We start from the raw sequence: 18,718 nt of genomic DNA, 5'->3' as shown, positions 1-18,718 counted from the left end.
CAATTTGGTCGGCTAAATCCCAAATTGCCAGCCCATCCTCGTTCGTTCAGTATCTAGGTAGATACCTAACAGGGTGCACCACGAGAAGGTGAGGATTGGACATTAGGTCAGAAGCCCTGGTCGGTTCTCCACATTCCTTTAAAGGCTGTGTGGAGGTCTCCTCTCAGTTATACAGCTTTGACCCTTGACCCTTAAGCTCGACATTATAAAAAAAAATAATAAAAAATCCTTTGAACAAAAATAATATCAATAACGGGCACATCACAAGTGCTGATTATACATCTTATGAAACCAAAACTAATAACATGCTAACAAAAAAGATTCATAATTTTAAATTATGATTATGTTTACAAAAAGTATATCATTCACAGTTTAAAACACTCATTTTACACAAAAATTTCAATAAAAAAAAAAAAAACTAAAGAAACATCCCATAAATGTTGAAAAATGAGCCTGATTGAATGCAGAAAGGAGATACAATATACACAAGTAAATTCACATCTGACTTATGCTACACAGTCTAGGATATGTGTGTATTAACTAAATTGAATAACTGCTATAACAAATGTGGGCAAGAAAAGAAAAAAAACATTAAAAGAACAAAAGCAATGAAAATTAGCAGGAACATGGAAGGCATTAACCACATTCTCAATTGAACAAATAAAATTGTCTATTTAGACAATTTTTAGCATAGATGCCATATTCAATATGGAATTAGAAATAAAATATGCAAAGTTGCTATGGCAAGAAGCCTGTGGAATAAATTCATGCAAAATAAAGAAATTAGCCAAAACATTAAACTAGGCAGTATACAAGAAGGTGTTAAATCAGAACACCTTGTGTACTGCTGTTAGCATTCAAGGTTGTGTGAGCAGAGCTAATCTAAGGCGGTATTGGTCACTTCAACAGAATATTAGATGTAAGATTAGTAAAACATATGATACCAGAAAGGCAAGAAAAATTTCTTTTTGCTATTTACATGTCAGTGGTCTTCACTGTTCACTTTAGTAACTAGGCATTTTTGAAAATCTAATGCTTCTTACAATTACATAAAATGCACATTATTTCAATGAAAGCAAACAAGATATCTGGTTAGCTAATTAAAAATTTTACTTCTTAAAGAAATATTTTTGCAAAATAGATTTATCATTTGAAGAAAAAAATACAATTTTTAATTTTGAAAGATAAGTTTCTTTATAAGTCTGATTTAAGTATGGTGGTGCAGTGTTTTTGTTCTTAATGAAGTCGGATGAGCTGACGATAATATTTCCAAGTCAACAATAAATAGTACAACAAAAATAATAGAACACATTTTTATTTTCTACTGTGCAATTTTCTCTTTGATTAAATAAACTAATGAAAGGCTAGAGTTTTCAACAAAAATTAAACATCTTTCTTATTCTGTTCTATAGTTTCTCTCACTTATCAATTTTTCAACTTAGAAGTCAAATAAAATTCTCAAGGCAAAGAGAATTTTATTAGTCACAGGTATTTTTTTCATGTTGAAATTGAGGATAAAATTTTTCTTAAATAAAAGAAATTTAAAATGAATAAGATATAGTATGAATTATGAATTTAATATGAATTATTCAAATTTTTATGTGGATGACTGATGCTGAGATTCAAATGGTCCATAGTTGCATTTTTCTAAAAATACATAAGACTTACCTCAATAGGATGACTATTACAAAGAGCATCAAGTTCTAATGCTCGACTGTATACATCAGTAACAAACTGTGTCCATATATCATATTCAGGGAAAAGATGATCAACACAGAGAAACTCAATAAAAGATGCAAAACCTTCATTCAGCCATAAATGAGTCCACCATTCCTAAAAAAAAAGAAAAATCAGTCTGAAAATAATTTCACAATAAAAATTATTTTAAAACAAAATATTTTGTGACGTATTATACATTAAAAAGGATTTTTGACATAAAATGCAATATTTTAAGTAAAGAACATGTAAATTTCAATGTGATAGGTAGTGTTAACAGCAGTGATGTGACTAAACATTTATAATACATTAAAATGTAATAGAAGTAGTGGAATGTTTCCATTCTCGATAAGTAAACAAAAGTGCCAACGAACTCACTTTTTGGCACAGTTTGGGAACTACTGATATAATGCAATGAATATATATCTTTGCAGACATGTATAATGCTGTGCATTATGGGCTAGTACCATAATGCATAGCATTATGGTACTAGCCAGTACTTACCCAAACCATCTTCAACCTTTATTGAGGCCTCATCAGTGGGACCCAGACGTGATACCAAGGTTGAATTAGTGCAAAAGTCATATTTCCATATACAAGTAGTCAAAAGGTGTCACACATTATTACTAAAATACTCTAGATTAGAGATAGATGGTGAAAGTTTTTCCATTTGATTATACTATAAATTAAAGATGACAAGAAGTTATATTCTTGGTTTCATCCTTTATCCAAGTATAAGCAAACAAAAGTTTGCATGTGAATTCACTTCCAACTGGGATACTTCTATATAGAGACTAATAACTTCGCATCGGTTGCCTTAGTATCTCATAATGCAATTAGTTCAACATTAGTTCAACCATGGTATCACTTCTGGAGTCTGGCTCCCACTGATGAGACCTCAATGAAGGTTGAAACTGGTCTGAGTGGCCCTTACCATAATGCATAGCATTATACATGTCTGTAAGGATATGCGCATTGCACTGATGTAAAGTCATAAGCCTCTATATACAAGTAGCCCAGTCGTGAAGTGACTTCACGCACAAACTTTGCTTGCTTACACTTGGTTGAAGGATGAAACCAAGAATATGACTTCTTGGTATCTTTAATTTATAATATAACCAAGTGGAAAAACTTTCAGCAAGCGAACGTTATTAAGAATATGCAGAAGGATAAAAGGATTAATTACCTATTAATGCAATAATTAGGGTTCTAAAAAGGTTGGCAATGATAGGCTATTGAGCCTAACATTAAAGGGAACAAGGGATGGAAAACAGCTACTAAAGTCAATGGTGAAGCAAAATTGAGAAAAGTTATTAATAAAGCAAGTTATAAAAACAACAAGAAAAAAAGTTTCAAATTTTGGAATGAAAATATTGAAAAAGCAATTAAAGAAAATCAAACAGCCTGCCTGAATTATTTACAGTAGAAGTTAAAGGATACAGAAGACCTCTAGGGAAAAACAGAAATAAAATCAAAAATAGAATATCTCAAGCACATGAGAAATTTTGGAACAGATTAATAATGTCAAATATGATGTTCATTCCTGGTTGACAGATTTCGGCTTACAAAGTTTAAAAAAAAATTTAACACTATAGAAAGGGATAATGTAAAATTATGTTATAAGTAAACATCAAATGAACAGAATACTAAAAATCCTTTTGGTATGCTCCAGAACTTTCAATAGCAATTTAAAACAATTAAATACTGATAAAGAACTAACTAGTATAGAAGTTCTCCCAAATGTACTGGAAATTTCAAAACAGAAGGCTGTAAGCATTGAGAAAATAAACCTAGAAATCAAATATGGAGGCAACATATCAAATGAAAAGTTTCTATATTTGCTGAGTAACTGTTGAAAAATTTGAATAATCCCAAGTGAATGGCTTTAAAAGCCAGAGTTATTTCTTTATAAAAAAAAAAAAAAAAAAAGAGAGAGAGAGAGAGAACGAAACTGCAGTGAAAATTAGAAAAATAAACCTTCTGATAGTGTATGTAAACTTTGCAGTAAAATATTTAATAGAATATTTACAAATACAGCAGATGCCACTTATGGTGATAACATTAAGCAAAGGATATAAAAATTTGCATCATTTATTTCAATTTATTGTTATGAACATTATCTAATATATTGTTATAAACAACTTTTTAATAAGCAACAACATAAAATTTATTTTAAAAACTTATCTAGTGTTGTCTGTCCTGTTTGAATATAGCAGTTCATGAATAAATCGCTCATACTCATAATGACTTTCGAACTTTGTTGCACACTGAGACGAAGTATTTGTAGAACTTCTTGAATCTGAGCATTGGTTGGAGGAGCTTCTAAAATTTGTTCTTCTATACTTGTATTAGGTTCACTTTCTTCTACTAGTTTAACCCTATCAGGACCATGGGACATATGTGTCCCCACATAAATTAAATAAAATTTTAATTTATTTGCAACCCTTTACATCCATTGGGACATGTGTCCCATGAAATTCTATAAAACCTATGATTTTTTCCTACATAATTATGATGTTTTATGTTAAATAGATACCTAATAAAGTCATTTAATACCTAAATATTTTGTATTACTTCATAAGTCCTTCTAGTCCTGAAAGGGTTAAAGTTCTCATTAGAAGCAGCTTGACATATTTCTGACACTGTTATTGTGGCCACCACTTCAACGTTGTCATCAATATCCAACCAATTTTCAAATTCTTCTTTTGACATACCATCTGGGATTTTATCAAAAGTTTCATTTGTAAGATATTCAAATCCTTCAGAATAAGGAGTTTCAGAGTTTGTTTTAAAAAAATGTACTTTTTTGGAAGCAGTTTTCAATAGGCTTCTATGAGACTTGCTACCAAATACAATGCATCAAGAAGGGAAATCTATTTTTTGCAATTGCACTTGCATCAGATTGGTCTTTTATATCAAGTTCAGCTATAATTCTTGCACAAACTTCCCTGCAATAATAAGCTTTAAAAGCTTGTATGCCTTGGTCACATGGTTGAATTAATGATGTAGTTTTCAAAGGCAAGAATGTTACTTTGATGTTCTTTAATGATAAATTGTTTGTGCAGTGGTCTACTAACAAGACAATTTTTCGCTTTAAGATCCCACTTAATTAACCAATTGTTGAAAATGGCATTAGTCACATAAGCATTTGTGTGACTAATGCCATTTTTAATTTTAACTTATAGATCTGAGAGCTGGGTCAGAAGTAAAACACTTGACCAAAGACTAGAGACCGCAGATATGAGATTCCTGAGAAAGATTATAGGCGTGAACAGATGGCATCAATGGCAATATCATATTAAAAACGAGGATATTAGTAAAGAACTTGACATTGTCAGCATCCAAGAATGTGTTAGCAGAGCTAATCTCAGGTGGTATGGTCACTTAAACATAATGGGCGAAGAAAGATTAGCAAAACAAGTGTTCTCTGCCAGTTTGGCAGGAAAACGACCCAGAGGAAGACCAAGATATAGATGGATTGATATGGTACAAAGAGCCTTAAACGATAGAAATATAAGATCTGATAATGTTGGAGTCTTGACAAGTAACAGACTGATTTGGAGGAAAATTGTAGATAGGAAGTTAGTAATGATGTAATTTTTTTCATGTAGTACTATCATATCCTGTACACCCCTTGAGGGTACATGGCAGGAATTTGATGATGACACAAGCATTTGCACTAGAACAGCAGTCAGCAGGAAAACTTTTGACACCTTTAAAATACTGAGGATTTTTACTTTTTCCAATCACTAGGACCTCTCGTTTCTCACCTTTCATATTAGCACAGCAAAGAACTGTAACTTGCTCTTTTGAAAATCTAAATCCTTTAGTTCTTTCATTTTTAAACAAATAAGTATGCTCAGGCATTGCACAAAAATAGTCCTGTTTTGTCTGCACTGTTAATATCATTGGGAGAATATTCAGCAATAGTTTTTGGCCACTCGATCTTAATCCATGCGTCAGCTGATAAAAAAAATCTACACTTTTTTCCTTCACCATGAATACGCTTGTACACAATATTCTCTTGCTTTTTCTACCTGTTAAACCATCTATCAGTTGTGATGAAATTTTCTTTGCCCATTGTGTTTGCAAGTTCTACTTTTTGAAGCATCAAAGCATTATTTTCATGAACATTACTAAACCAAATTTTTAATGCTGATTTAACTTGATTATCCTTACCAGATCGGACTCTCTTCCGATCCATGTTCTCATTAGTAAGATCTGAAGTTTCAATGTTTGATCTGTTCTTTAAGATCTTACAAAAGAGTGGTTGCGAAATTTTTAAATGTACAACTGCACTACGCTGACTCATTCTGGGCAACTTATCATAGCACTCCAAAATTCTTTGCTTTTCTTGAAAAGATTAATCTTTATGTTTTTTACTTGCTTCTTCTGTCATAATGCTAAGGGCTGTTTAACGAGCACTTAAAGTCAAATTCACTTACTGAAAGACAGCACAAAAATAAACTTGAAAAATCACAATTAGACTGTATATATACCCACCTCAGGGGCTCACTTTAGTGAGTATGGGCATGGCAAAACCGAGGTACCTGATGCTGGAATCATGCCTTACTTCATGTAATATACATCTGTTATATTATCTGTAGACTGGTCCCTCCTCTTCCTTCCTTGCTTGCTCCTTACCCCAAATGCTATTAGAGTATTCGAGGGCTAGGAGTGAATCTTTTCTATTTGCTGTGTCATTTCATCTCATCTACTATTGTGAGGAGCCAACCTGTCTGGCCAGCGTGGTGCTATAAGGCCAAATACCTCCCCATGAGGACAATGCAAATTATAAATAAAGTAGGAAAATTACATACTGGCTTGTCCGTCACCCAGCATAAAAAGGGACGCATCCTGGACTTAGGCAGAGGGTCTAGGTCAAAAAATATATCTCCATCGAAAAATCTACAGTCTCCACTAGCTACAATGATATTAGTAGGAACATACAATGCAGATCTCTCTACAGGATGATGACAGATTGGAACTGATGAAGGAATTGGACCATATAAAATGGGACTTGTGGGCCTTTCAGAGATGAGAAGGAAAGAAGAAACTCTCATGCGATTAAAAGATGGATACTGTGAATGTGACAGAAACTCAACTGGTGGTGTAGCTGGTGGTATTCCTAATAAATAAAACAAATCAAGGACAATGTCCTGTTTGTTAATAAAATAACATCAAGAATAGCTGAACTAAGTCTCTTCATAAATAAAAGATACCAACTGAAAATTATACAAACATACGCCCCAACTATGGACCATCCAGATTAAGAGATAGAAGATTTCTATGAAACATTAGAATCCACATTAAATAATTCTAAAGAGCTCTACATAATTATAATGGGTGATTTTAATGCCAAGATTGGAAGCAGATATGACCATCTGAACTCCATCAGTAAATTTGGATTTGGACAAAGGAATGAAAGAGGAGAAAGACTTACTGAATTCACAGAAGAAAATAACCTCTTTATTATGAACAGCTTTTTCAAGAAGAAAATCAACCGAAAATGGACTTGGAGAAGCCCAAATGGACAAACAATGAAATAGACTTCATCCTCTCAAAGAGAAGATATATAATAAATAATACCGAAGTGCTTAATAGATTTAATACAGGAAGAGACCACAGACTAGTAAGGGCAAAGTATGGATCAACAAAAAATGGGAATGGAATAAGTTCATAAGAAAAAAGTCCAATTTAGTGAATCTACAAAACCTCTACCACAATAAAAGTTGTTATAGAGAATCACTCAAAAATGAACTAAAAAGGTTAAACACAGCTGCTATCATCGATGATGCTAATGAAATCTTAACAAAATCTATCTTCAATTGTGCACTAGAAATAGGAGGTGCAAAATGGCACCAAAGAGAGGAAAAACTAAGATAGGAAACCTTAGATCTGATGAAGAAAAGAACAGATATGAAAAGAGATTTGAATGACACCAATAAAATGGAATATGCGGAAATTTGTAAAACTATACATAAAAGGATGAAACATGAAATTAGATCGCATAATATTAGGAAAATTAAAGAAATAATAGAAAACAATAGTAATGTGAAGGTCCTAAGACAAACATTATCAGTTGGAACAAAAGAAATAGTTGCTGTAAGAGGAAAAAATGGTGAACTTATTATAAAAAAAAAAAAAAAAAAAAAAAAAAAATAGAGATGAAATAATCAAAAGAATTCAGGAATTTTATACTGAACTCTATTGATGACAAAGACCGAGACATCTAAGAATCATCTATGGATAGCTCGAGTGAAGAAGAACAGTATGCCCCTGAGATCTTACAAGGCGAAGTGGAAATGGCACTGCGGGAAATGAAGAATGGAAAGGCCCCAGGAGAAGATGGAATTATGGTAGACTTCTTAAAACTGGGAGGAAGTCCTGTCATCAAACAGCTGACTAAACTCTTCAATAACAGAGAGACCGCAGAGAAAAATTCCAAAAAATTGGAACAACTCACTTCTAATATTAATTTTTAAAAAGGATAATAAGGAAGAAATTAAAAACTACAGACCTATAAGCCTACTCCTCACCATATATAAAGTCTTCACAAAAATTATAAATAATAGAATAAAATCTAAGCTAGAGGGAATGCAATCCTGTGAACAAGCTGGATTTAGAAATAATTACAATACTTTGGACCATGTTCACACATTAAGACAACTCATTGAAAAATCAATTGAATACAATAAATCCTTATGTCTGGCCTATATAGACTATGAAAAAAGCATTTGATTCAGTTGAAACATCAGCAACACTAAAAGCTCTTGAAACCCAGGAAACTGAGAAACCATATACTGAAACACTAAAACATATTTACAATAGTGCAACTTCTGTAATTAAATTATATAAAAACAGAGAAAAGTTCCCAATACAAAAAGGCATCCGGCAAGGTGACACCATATCTCCCAAAGGAAGATATGGTGTCACCTTGTCATTATTTCAGCTTCGTTAGAAGCCTTGATTGGGAAACAAAATGAATAAACATAAATGGAGAAAGGCTGCATCATCTGAAATTTGCAGATGATATTGTCCTAATAGCAGATAATCTTCAAGATCTGGAAGAAAGGCTAAATCAGCTAAATGAAGCCTCCAGAGTAATTGGATTAAAAATAAATAGAGAAAAAACAAAAATAATGAAGAATAAATACATAAACCATAGAACTGTCAAAGTTGAAAACCATGAAATAGAACAAGTTACTTCATATGTATATTTGGGCCAATTGTTATCCTTTGAGGATTGCCAAAGAAAAAAGATTGAACGAAGAATTCATCTTGGATGGATGGCTTATGGGAAAACGAGAGATGTTCAAAAGTGACATCCCTATTAGTCTAAAAAGGAAAGCTTTCGACCAGTGCATACTTCCCGTCCTAACATACAGAGCAGAAACATGGATTTTAACAGAAGCTCTAAACAAAAAACTGAGAACAACACAGCATTGCATGGAGAGAAGTATGATGCTAAAAATAACATTAAGAGCTAAGAAGACAAATACCTGGATAAGATCTCAAACAGGTGTCATAGATATTGTAAAATACATTAAACAGGCTAAGTGGAGATGGGCTGACCATATTGCCAGATGCAGTAATGGGAGATGGACTAGAAAAACAACAGAGTGAAGACCAATGGATGGAGCAAGACAAAGAGGAAAACCGAGAAGAAGGTGGAGGGATGAACTGGAACAAATTGCAAGAGTGAGATGGATGGGAGAGGCAGAAGACTGAGTGGTCTGGAAAATCATGGGGGGGAGACCTTCATCCAGCAGTGGACAGAACCAAAAGGTTGAAGAAGAAGAAGAATATATCCACCTGCATTTGCCTGGAAAATATGATTTATGGAAGAATTAAATTTAAAAAAATTAACACAAAAGTCAGATTTTGACAAATGTTATTTTCAAATTTTCTCCTGATTAACCCTTAAAGTTCTTAATTCTGAGATGTAAAAGGCTAAACATTTGAGGATTTTGATAACAATAACCGGAACTTTGATTATAATAGATGGATTATTTTTAATTCATTTTAAATGATGTGTTTTGGGACCAACTCATTTTGATAATGATAGCCGATTTATAATATTCATCCATGATCACAATAGTGGATTCTACTGTATCTCTTGTGCTCTTTTACTTGAAGAACAAAGTGAATTAAAATACACTACGAATTGTTTGAAAATGTAAATATGCTGTGAATAGATTTTCTATATACTCTGAAAGATAAGATGCCACAAGGAAGATGTGTTACTGAAGTATCTAGAAAGGGCAAACTATTGTTTTCTCTTTCTATAATGAACTGGATTCTGAGATGCTGGCTGTTGAGGAATGCATGAAACATATCTGGGCCATGCAGCCAAACACATCACTGATATATCTTAATCAAACAAAGGAATAAGCTCTTTTTTTTTTTTTTTTTCAGAATCCTCTGGGAAGAAAGTGGACATGAAGGGTCAAGCCTTCAAGTAGATCCTTGTTTGTATATTTTGTTCTTTCATGTGAAGTATCTGGCACAAAAGACAAAACCATAGAGATCTCTAATGTGAGATGGCCATGAATGTATTTTCTTTTTAAATTAATGACTTTTGATTATCCCTTTTGGAGTTTTTTTCTACAAGTCAGTGGGATTAATCTATTAGCCTAAGTGGTGCAGTCTGTAAGTAACCTGTAAGTAACATTCATTTTATGGGTATTTACTACTATTAAAAATTACAGCAGCACTACCACTATTTGTTTGAATGATGATCATTTTATTATCTTTCTGCACATTTTTTGATGATAGTGAACTGACAGACAGATTTGTTTTTGGAAATATGCCTTGCATGAGCCTGCCTAATAGTAGCTTAGATAGTAAAGTCACCATCCTAAGCTTGTGACTTATACAAACTCATCTACAGACGAGCTTGTACAAGTATTGAGTTTGTAAGGGTTTTTTTTTTTAAAGAAAAAATCCTTGAAGGATGTTTAACCGTGTGGAAATGACATTTGCATCCATAGTGCAAAGCTGCCTGAAGAAAGACATAAGTTTGATTCTAGTCTCTACTAGAGGAACTTTTTCTAACCCTTTCTTCAACCAGTTCTTGAGTAAGTTGTTCTCTGGCATGAGAAAGTGGGCTTTTCATCTGGTGAAGTCAAGAAAATTTAACACAGAACCCACACTATTTCAGATGATAATATATTGCGTCAGGATCAAGGATTATGAGATGGTGGCACTTGCCTGATGTACTCCCCCCCCCTCACTCTGCCAGATGCCATTTAAAATTAGCAATGGTCTTGGGCCAACTATCTCTAATTGGCTAACAGTGGGTACTGCATTTCAGTCTCCAAAAATTAGAAGGCTAAAACAGCTTCACTCTACTTCCTGTGGAAATGAAAGGCATTAGTAGATATTTTTTTAAAGAAAAAAAGGGAAGAGAGATCATTATACAAGCATGAGTTTCGAAACATTTTCATACTGCAAACATATTTTATATGCACCATACACAAAGTCTAATGCTGTTATTTGTTTCATTCCACCTTTGAAGTTGTGGAAAAGATTAGTGATGGATACTTTATTGAGTGTCTTTAAAGGCAAAAAAGGCTTAAAAATGAAGGAGAGATTATTTTATAGTGAGCACTTGCACTGACTGTAATGACAAAACATGCAGCAATCTGTTTGGGTAATAGAGTAAAGTTGGTATCTATAGATGTGAAGGGCATCAAAGTTTGCATTTCAGCTTGATACCAGTTAATATAGTTGAATTCCTACATCAGTTGAAGAAAAACACTAGTTTAAGTGTTAAGAAAGTCAGTTTCCATGAACCATATTGTTTTGCTTTGAATAATATAATCTCATATGCAATATCATTAAGCACATGTGTAAGATTAAATGCTGGATAGAAATCATTAATTTGTAAACATAACCATATAATGCACAGAACTTAAGAGTAAAATTAAACAGTGATTCCATATTTTGTATCTATCACAGAGACACCATCAGGGATAAAACCAGCACATATACACAGGAAACAAAAAAGGACTAGAAACAATTAGACTTAAAACTTTGGAAGTCTTAAGGAGAGTACCCTCTATGGGTGTAATCAATAATCTTGATTGTTAGGCATGAAGCCTTAAAATTAAATTTCAACATATATTTCCAGGTTTTGCACATCCATGCTTATTAAGGTTACTATGGCTTTCAGGACAGCTGTAAATTCTAGAAAATGCTTCTTGTTTGAAATTGTGGAGTGCTTAAGGGTCAAAGCTATAATTGGGAGGAGACCTCCATGTAGCCTTTTAAGGAATGTGGAGAACCGACTGAGATTTCTGAACTAACGTCCAATCCTCACCTTTGCACAGTGTCCTGATAGGTAACGAATGAGGATAGGCTAACAATTTGGGATTTAGTCAAATTGTATTCTTAAAACAACATGACAAAATTTCATGCCGGCTCGGGCGTCACCCAGTTAAACAAGACCTCCCATTGTTTTCATCAGGGAACCAGAATAAACAGCGAAAAGTCAGCTACTGGAACAAATCCCAACTCAACATCAGCAGAGTTCAAGATTGGTACTATCAACATAAGAAGCGCCAATGGAAAAGAAATGGAACCAGCAAAACACTATATCAGCAAAGTACTATATCAACATAATAGGTGTGACTGACATAAAGAAGACAAGAAAAAGTGAGATATTTCTAAGTGACAAATATAAAATGTTATAATCATAATCAGGCAATAACAATCAGGAAAAAGAGGGAGTGCCATAGAATTCAGCATTAAATATGAGGATAATCTTCTTGAATGGCAGGCAATATCAAGAAATGTGGGCAAATAACAGAATGGGGGACAATGAAAAGTATTTTTGCTTATGGTTCCACAGAAGGTTTAACCAAGGAAAAAAATGAAGAAATTTCTTGAGGCATTAGAGAAGGCAGCTGGCTCAATGAAAAAGGAAAAGCTGGCCCTTGTTGGAGATCGAAACAGTAGAGTATGAAATGATTACCAGAAATATAGAAATGTTTTAGGAAAATTTGGAGAAAAGTGCAAAGCTAATAATAATGGTAATTATTAATAATAAATAATAATAATAATAAAGAATAATAAAAAAAGCTAATAAAAATGCCTTCTGGATATATGTTCAGGACATGGATTAGTTATTATTACTAACCATGTTGCAACATAAAAATATGCACAAATTCACAGGGAGAGAAGAAGCAAGAAATAAGCAAAGTCTCACTGCCTATCTTATCACTGATAAGATAGTCAGTGATGTTTTCCCACTGGTTCAGGACACAAGAGTATGTAGAGGATTTAAAATATGAAGTGATCAGTTTTGAGCAGGATAAAATTGAATTTCATATTGAAAAGAAGAGTGTGAAAGGAAGTTGTAAAATGAATCAAGGTTGAGCAGCTTTCAGAGGTGAAATGTAGACCGAAATACACAAACATCACTGAGGGAAAAATGAAAGAGTTTGAAAACAAGAACCAAATCTTCAAGATTCAGTGACAAATCCTGGAGAAAACATTAACTGATTCAGAGAGAAGCATGTGGTGAGGTTGTCTGTAAGGAGAAAAAAAAATCAGAACTCCATAGTGGACTCAGGAAGTTAAAAAGTGAAGGAAAAGAAGAAAGCATATGGAAAGTTCCTGGCAAGTAAGTCAGCTTGTGCTCTTAGAGAATACAGAGAAAAATGCAAAAAAGCAAAGCACTGTGGAAAACTAGCTAAACAAAAGCCATTGGAAGACTTTGACAAGTACATAGAAAATAAATATCAGGAAGGCGAAAAATATTCTGGAAGCTATTGAAAAAGCTTAGAAATGAAAGATCAAGTACTATAAAAGGAATCAGAGATGGTAAAGGTGACATGAAAATTAAAGTAAAAATATTCTAGATGTCTGGAGTAATTACTTTGAAAGACTGCAAAATGAAATAGCAGTGTAAGCATGATGGTAGATAAGTCCCAACAGGAATGCAGTCAGAAATACATATAAACTTGAAAACAGAAAAGTCATCATAAACCTGAAAAGTAAACAGACAGCTGTAGCAGATAAAATTTGACAGCTGCCTGCTTACATTTCAGGCAGCTTCTGAATCATGCTCAAATACAGAGGTATAAGTTTTACAGTGGCTACACTGCATGATTCAGAAGACCTGGTCAGAGGATTAAATTCTGGATGAATGGGGTAGAATGCTCATAGTACCTGTCTATCAAAAAGGGAATAAAGCTTCTTCTTCCTTTTTACGTATTAGGCCTAGTGGCCTAATACGTAGATGCATGTGTTCGTGGGGCTGAAAAACCCGTAAATGCTGTGCTGGGGGACAAAAAACCCCTACCTCCGTATGAGATCAGCTAACCCACCTTTTGTCGAAAAAGACCAGATAAAGGGTCTTCACGTTACTGATGGGAATCGGACCCGACTTTCCGACCAAAGGGCTTCGTCTATACTGACTGAGCTAAGGAGGCTCAGGGAATAAAGCTGAATGTGGGAATTACAGAGGAATTTCTCTACTGAGGGTTCCTGGTAAGATTTATGCAAGTATTTTTGAGAAATGACTAAGAAAAATTGTGGAAGAGAGAAACAAGCTGAGTTCAGGCCAAACAGAGGTTGTCATCATCAGATTTTCACTTTAAGACAAATAGTTAAGAAAACATGGGAATATAACAATTATCTGTATTTAAGTTTTGTAGAACTGCAAAAGGCATGACAAGGTTTCAAGAGAAAAGCTGTTCAAAGCACTCTAGTTATATGGTGTATATTGGGACATTATATCAAGCAATACATAGTCTCTATATGAGTAGTAAATCAGCAGTTAGAATTGAAGGAGGTACAGGAAGATGGTTGGATGTTAGGGTCAGGTGTGCAACAACGGTGTATATTATCTCCAATGTTATTCATTATCTATATGGATCACATTATGAAGGTAAGTGGTATTAAACCTGATATGAAAATCTAAGATGTTAATCTCAGCTCTTTACTTTATACATTTCTCTATCTGTCTCTATCACACACTGCATCTAGTGGTAGTTCATCTAGATATCATATACTTCTGAATAAATAAAGTATAAGTCTGCAAGATTCCCTAACTAAATTAAATAATTGTAGTAATAAATTTAGCATGAAAATCAGCATTAAAAAGATAAAGACAATGAAAATAGACAGAAACATTGAAAATATCAGCTGCATCCTGAATGGAGAACCTATAGAACAAGTAAAACATTCAACTATTTAGGCAACATTTTTAGTGAAGATGGCAAAGTTCTATACAAGATAGCATTCAAACCAATTTTGAGTTATGTATCTGGGTTAGAAATAAGACTCTTGATCAATGACTGGAGACCACAGATATGAGAGTCCTTAAAAAGATCAGGGGGACTGAACAGATGGCATCAATGAGAATGTCATTAAAAATAAGGATATTAAAAGAACTTGATATTGTTAGCATTCAGGAATGTGTTAATCAGGTGGTATATGATCACTTAACCAGAATGGGAGAGGAAAGATTAGCTAAACAAGTGTTCTTTGCCAGGTGGCAAGAAAAAGACCAAGAGGAAGACCAAGATAGCAGTGAATCGATACAATAAAAGTGCCTTAGAAGACAAAAATGCAAGATCCGATAATATTGGAATGTTGATGGATACCAAGCTAATCTGGAGGAAAATTGGTGATAAGAAGTTTAGTAATAATGTAACTTTTTATGTAGTATTATCATAAGATCCTGTACACCCCCTGAGGGTATATGCCAAAAATTTGATTATGATGAATTTTTTAAATCCATATTTTCTATAATTAGAAATTACTATCGTCAATAAAATTTTTATTAATTGGCAACATATTTTTGGAGACTAAAAATATGTTGCCAGAAATGCTTTGGGAAGGAGTCAAGATGATAATACAGGATACAGCGAAGAAGTATCTCGGCCCAATAAGAAGACCAAGAGACCCATAGATATCAGATTCAACATGGGAACTAATCAAAAGGCAGTTGGAAAAACAAAGAGACACAGGGACTGAAGAATACAAGAGATTACATAGAGAAGTCAGAGGAGCCATCAAGCAGGACAAGGAAAAGTTCTATACTAATAAATGTGAAGAAATAGATTTCCAGATGAGGAGGCACAATTATAAAAGGATGTAATGGTAATGTGTTTCTTAGACTACTCTAAAGCTTTTGACTGTATTGAGCATGTGAAACTGTGAGAAGTAATGAAAAGAATGGGTTTTTCTCAACACACTATCAGGTTGATAGCCAACTTGTATAGGGAGCAAGAAGCCACGGTAAGAACAGGTGTTGGATTGACTGACTGGCTTCAAGTTGGAAAAGGATGTTTACTTTCTCCTCACCTGCTTATTATATATGCAGAGGACATCATGCATGAAGCATTGGATGAGCTCAGGCCAGGAATTAGATTAGGAGGTAGATTGATCAGTAATCTGAGGTATGGTAATGATACAGCACTCCTTTATAATGACATGGAAGAACTAGGACTAAATCTTGAAAGTTAACAAGATCAGTAATAACAGAGGACTTTAACTCAATCCTAGTAAGACAAAGATTATGGTCCTCAAAGGAAATACAAACAAACAGAGAAGCTCTTGAGAAACAAGTGTATCTTATGTAGAAAGAATTGAGGAAGTCGGCAAGTCTGAGTACCTGGGATCCATTATTAATGTGAAGAATTGCCTGTTCAGAAGACATCAGAAAAAGATTAGGAATGGCTAAAACAACAGTCAGAGACCTGTCTAAAATCTGGAAGGATGGATCTATCTCCATGGGAACAAAGTTGAGGATTTTGGATGCAGCTGTTTTTCCAACAGCGACTTATGGATGTGAGACCTGGAACCGTTAAAGAAGTCTGATAAGAAATGGATATCTGCTTTTGAGATGTAGTGTTACAGAAGGCTGTTGAGGATATCATATACTGAAAGGCATACAAATGAATGGGTGTTAGAAAAGATCAGTATAACTTTAAGGGTCCTCAAGGATATTGACAAAAGAAAGTTAAAATATTTTGGACACATTGAAAGGATGGAAGGAGGCCTTCTCAGAACAGTAATAGAAAGTAAAGTTGCTGGAAAAAGAGGAAGGGGTAGCCCATCAATGAGATGGATGGATGGTGTGTGTGTGTGTGTGGAGTGACTGATCTTCAGAGAGTTGAGGCCGCCAGAAAAGAAAACAACAGGACTACAAGGCGAGGCCTGGTGTGGCACATCACTGAGCATCGGAGTGACCATACAGCATCTATAGATGCCCAGTGAACAGAGAGAGGCAACGTGTTTTTAATGTCAACCTTGCCTAAGAATGATGCATTAGAACAATGGGTGAGCTAAGATACAGATAATCAGGGGAAAAAAAAAGCCACTATAATTGCAACACAAAACATTTAAGTCACTTCAGACTTCCAATATGCAGGGTGATTGTCTCATACTGAACAGTGAAATTCATGTACCACTTACAAAGGCCTTCCCAAACATCCATACCTATAGTGGGACTTGAATCCAGTATACTGGTTGGAGAATGGAAGTGCAATCACTCAGCTAACCATGTCAACAATTCAAATATATTACTAGTAAAAAGGAAACAGCATAAATGTAATAGATATTTTATGTTAAGAATGGTAGAAATATAATCTCTATTAATCCTGAATGCATAAATACAGTTACTTGCAAATGAAATATACATTTTGCAGATATCATAATATGCAGGACTTTAGCAGTTACACTTGAAGATGCCCATTCTAAAGAGCTTAATGATCCATTAGCATCAAATTCCTCCTCTTTAACAGATTAATGGACCATTTAGGTCTAATGCTAACATCACTGCATTTCTTTATCTGTCTCTATCATACACTGCATCTGGTGGTAATATATCTAGATGTCATAGATCTTTCATTAATACATCCATCCATCCATTCTACTCAGGGGAGTCTTTTCTTGTTAATTTTGTGTGCCCTTGTTTGATTAACTGGTCATCTGTTCTCCAAATGAGACCAAACCTCATTTCTCTCACTTCTTATAAATGACAAAATGTTGAGTCTTTGAAAGTTGTTTCATAGTTTCTCATTATGTCTTTGTTCATAACTGATTGTAAGATGGTCCAAAACTTTCCTCAGTACTTTTCTTTCAAATGTGATAAATTTTCTATTATCTTCTTTTGTTGTTGATCATGATGTCATGTTATTTTAAAAAATACTAAAATGTTCACTTGTTAACAGGGAAAATTTATCCTATTTATCCTATTATAAAAAAATTAAAAAAAAATTGTGAAGCAATATATTAACCTAATTTCTACATAGTTTATTACCATTGTTACAAGATTGCCAAACCACTGATGAGCCAGTTCATGAGCAACAACAACAGCAATCCACTGTTTTCTGTCAGCTGATGTGTTCTGAGAATCAACCAGAAGACAAGTTTCCCGATATGTTACCAAACCCCAATTTTCCATAGCACCTAAAACAGCAATAATAAAAAAAAAATTGTTAATATTAACATAAATAGCAAGATATTACAAATAAATAAAATTATTGCAAGGCAAGAAAAAAAATTCTATATATATGCACACACACACACACACACACAAAATTCTATTAGAAGTTATGGAATACCACTCTAACTTAAGAAAAATGGATGACTGCAATATGCAAATTTTGTACCCTATAAAGAAAATCAGTGGTTTGCTCAGAAGCCATTCTAATCGTGTATGCAAAGATGAGTAGACAGAAAGAATAAGCATTTCAGAGAGGAGTAGACAGAAAGAATAAGCATTTCAGAGAGGAGTAACAGATTGTCAGTGAATCCAACATACAACCAGGCAAGCCTAAAGTAATGATTAACAGTTTTTAAAGACTGGCTACCTCCTCTCAGCATCAGATCCTATAAAATCTGTGTTTGAAGATATAAGCAGCTACAAGTAATCCCTGAAGGGGACACAGAGCTACATGATTGAACTGAGGCCCACAAACCTTTGTTAACAATGAATACACATTACAGATTAACAACTTTAGTATAGAGAATGATTGAAAAA

General features: G+C 33.9%; 1 protein-coding gene across 1 annotated transcript in view; it reads right to left on the bottom strand.

The window, feature by feature from the left end:
* The window catches only part of Psa (puromycin-sensitive aminopeptidase), a 218,977-nt gene that overhangs the window by 133,744 nt on the left and 66,515 nt on the right, over positions 1–18,718 (bottom strand). The window contains exons 7-8 of the mRNA XM_090408456.1: positions 17,996–18,144; positions 1,669–1,833 (exon numbers count right to left, since the gene is read on the bottom strand). Coding sequence (XP_090264582.1) covers positions 1,669–1,833; positions 17,996–18,144 — 314 coding nt within the window. The remainder of the gene's footprint in view (positions 1–1,668; positions 1,834–17,995; positions 18,145–18,718) is intronic.

Source organism: Typopeltis vanoorti, chromosome 2 (genome assembly GCF_054136105.1).
Source record: "Typopeltis vanoorti isolate ZY-2024b chromosome 2, IOZ_Tvanoo_1.0, whole genome shotgun sequence".
Lineage (NCBI taxonomy): Eukaryota > Metazoa > Arthropoda > Arachnida > Uropygi > Thelyphonidae > Typopeltis > Typopeltis vanoorti.
Note: the sequence above shows the minus strand (reverse complement) of the source record. Positions and strands in the feature narration are given on the sequence as shown.